Below are 3097 nucleotides of genomic sequence, written 5' to 3'. Positions count from 1 at the left end.
AATAAAGTGCTTTTTTTTATTGGACCATGTTTACACGGTATATATATAGTATCTTAAATTTAAACTTCATATTTTATATAGGATACGATATCTAAGTTTATGAATAAAAAATCATTTTTACAACGTCAATTAAATCAAATTGAGAAAAAGAGGGGAAAAATTGATAAATCACAATTAAAAAATAGATTTAGTATGAATATTGTTTAAAATTTTATCATTGGAATAAACATATTGTGAGTTGTTCGTGAATTATTTAAATGTAATGTGCTTATGTGAGACTTAATAAAGTAAAAATAAGATAAATAATAAGATAAATGTTAAACAATTCTTATTAAGGTTCATGACCTTTAGTATGATTCAAAATTGATCATAATGAGAAACATTCATGTTTGATGCTTAACAAAAGGTAGTTGAGATGTGGGATCTTGAGGCTTCCACAGCAGAGAAAGAGACATAGCACTTTTCTGTCATTTTCTTCTAAGCAAAATGGAATAAACTGAATTATGTATAGTATTTTATTTTTTACGTACAATGATGGATGATCGAGATTTAAGATCCTAGGGGTTCCCCACTTTGAGTAGGCTCTAATAATTGGTCCACTTCCCAACTTTATTTTGGTGCAACCATGCCATGGACTGGAACATATTCCTGTGTGAAAGAAAAATAGAAAACAAATAAATGAACAAGACAAAACATTCCCTACTTCTTTATCTTCAACTTTGCTTCTTCATTCTCTCTAATAATTCCCAAAGCAGACCAACAAAAAATTGTCTATCTTAGGCATTATGAGGATTTGCAAATTGCATGTTTCGTCTTATATCATATCTTACCTCCATTTTCTTTAAGAGTTCTACTGCTGTGTCTGCTATGACCACAATATGCCTTGCAGAGTTTTCTATAAAACCCTCTTCCACTCCCTTATCAAATAGGCTCAACAAGCTATTGAAATACCCATCTACATTAAACAATCCCACCTGTACATTCAAAGTTTAAATAAAAATTAATAACAAAACACATGTGCCAAGTTCAATTATACAAGGTTTTTTATTAAAAAAAAATAAACATGATTTTAGTCCTTAAATTTTTGTCAATTAATTTTTATTTAGTCTCGAAATAAATTTTATTTAGTTTTCACCCCTATAATTTTCTTCTTGTATGAACAAAAAAATCTTGATGTTAAGAACCAATTGTGTTAATGAAGACTAAAAATAAAAATCGAACAAAAATTTAAAAACTAAAACTAATAAAAAAAATTGTTCAGAAACTAAAAATGAAATTAAGACGTAAATATTTAAAAAAATATATTTAATTTTAAATCGTTTCTGCATGCTTCATGATTTTAAACAGATGACATAGTAATTCATTTTGAATGCATAAACAAGTATAATCATACTGGTTTGTCATGTATTCCTAGTTGAGACCAGGCTATCACTTCTAGCAGCTCTTCCATGGTTCCATAGCCTCCTGAACAGTGATCAACTTTGTTAAATATTCTATGAATATGAAGTCACTAGAAAAATGTTGAAAAACGTTAATTAAACAGAACATTATTGAAATTTTATAGCTTTAACATACCAGGAAGTGCTATGAATGCATCAGCATGTTCATACATGATTGACTTCCTTTCATGCATATCTGCAACTGTTTTGATCTCTCCGAAGGTCTCTCCAGATACCTAAAGTTAGTATTTGATGAGAGTTCTCCTTTTCTAAGGAAGAATTCAAATTCAAAGATGCACATGATCGTAGTAATTAAAGATAGAAATTATGGTACCTCACGAGGCAATAGAGCTTCTGGAATCACTCTAACAAATAGAAGATAAACAATCAAGTTTATGAATCCATAAATGAAACTATATTAATAATCTAATCTAATATATTTATAAAAAATTAAAAAAAAAATACCCAAGCACATGGCAACCTCCATTTAGCACAGTCTGAGAGATCAAACCCATTAGTCCTAAGCTTCCACCTCCATAAACCAAATCAACTCTCCTCTCAACCTGCACTCAACACAAACCAAAGCAAGTAAACAACCAACAACATACATGCAAAACTCCTAAAAATACAATGAGTCTCTTTAAATATAAATTTAGAAGAGAGTTACTCTACTAAAATTTTAAAAAAATTCAATAATTTTTTTTTCTTTCTAAACTTATATCCAAACAGAACTTCATTGCACATTGTTGGAGATCCCCCATGAATGGAAATAACCCAATGTTCTTTGATGAATTGCTATAAAACAGTTGAGTAGGAAATACCATCAATTTACCAAGCTCAAGAGCTGCATCACTGAATGCAGATTTGTATCCAGCTCTACTACCACAGAAAACACATATTCTTTTGAACCTCCCTTGATGCTCATTTTCTGCACACACCTTTCCTTCTCCTTCCATCCTTAATTACAATGTAATCATTCAAGAAAAGTGCAAGAAAAAAGAATAGAAGAAACTGGATACAAGTTTGTGTGTGTTTGTGAGAGAGAGAGAATGAAAGAGAAAAACCAAATTAAGAATTGAAGACACCCTTGTTTCAGAAACTTAACAATTTTATCCGAAGAAACTCCCTTTCATCTGCTAGACAAGAAAGAACATGGAACTGAAGCTATCCCCATCTTTTATATATAGGAATGAATTCTTTTGTACTTCGGACGATGAAAATTCTATATTCAGTGATTCCATCTCAGCTACGTGGGCCATGCATTATTGTGTTAGTACAAAGTTTGATTGAAGATTGTTATTTACTCTTTGGTATGAATGATTTTCTGAAATGTTTATAAGATATGTAAAGATACACGGGAGATTTGAAAGATTTGTAAGAATTCTAAAAGATTGGTAAGAAATACGTACGATATAATTTTTATAATACAAAATTTTAAATTTTTCCAAAGAATGATTATATATATACTTATATTTGTATTAGGGATTTTTTTTATGTATAAGAATGAAAATACGAGTGGCTGAGAGATATCGAACTTATTCACTAATTAAATTTATCCGAAAACACTAAAAAGAAAAAAAAAACTTTTTTCCGTAAATTAAAAATAGTTTATATAGAAATTAAAAATAAGGTTTTGAAAAAACTGTTATTAAAAATAT

The 3097-nt window shown here is 29.3% G+C and overlaps 1 protein-coding gene across 1 annotated transcript; it reads right to left on the bottom strand.

Annotated features, from left to right (window-relative positions):
- Positions 1-279: 279 nt before the first annotated feature.
- Positions 280-2804, bottom strand: LOC109792466 (cytokinin riboside 5'-monophosphate phosphoribohydrolase LOG1). The gene is made up of 7 exons (XM_029270143.2): positions 2261-2804; positions 1905-2002; positions 1774-1804; positions 1576-1675; positions 1394-1464; positions 831-974; positions 280-648 (listed from the first exon to the last, which is right to left on the bottom strand). The coding sequence occupies exons 1-7, from the start codon at positions 2393-2395 to the stop codon at positions 610-612; spliced, it is 618 nt and encodes a 205-aa protein (XP_029125976.1). The 5' UTR covers positions 2396-2804; the 3' UTR covers positions 280-609.
- Between the last annotated feature and the right edge of the window lie 293 nt (positions 2805-3097).

This window comes from Cajanus cajan, chromosome 10 (assembly GCF_000230855.2).
Source record: "Cajanus cajan strain Asha chromosome 10, NIPB_CcT2T_4, whole genome shotgun sequence".
NCBI classification, from domain to species: Eukaryota; Viridiplantae; Streptophyta; class Magnoliopsida; order Fabales; family Fabaceae; genus Cajanus; species Cajanus cajan.
Note: the sequence above shows the minus strand (reverse complement) of the source record. Positions and strands in the feature narration are given on the sequence as shown.

What these genes read in the sequence shown, in the direction of transcription:
- LOC109792466 (XM_029270143.2), bottom strand. Translation starts at nt 2,395, where the DNA reads ATGGAAGGAGAAGGAAAGGTGTGTGCAGAAAATGAGCATCAAGGGAGG. An exon ending in TTGAGCTTGGTAAATTGATG is followed by an intron (nt 2,003 to 2,260) that starts GTATTTCCTACT and finishes TGTTGAGTGCAG; the next exon opens with GTTGAGAGGAGAGTTGATTT. An exon ending in GGAGGTTGCCATGTGCTTGG is followed by an intron (nt 1,805 to 1,904) that starts GTATTTTTTTTT and finishes TCTATTTGTTAG; the next exon opens with AGTGATTCCAGAAGCTCTAT.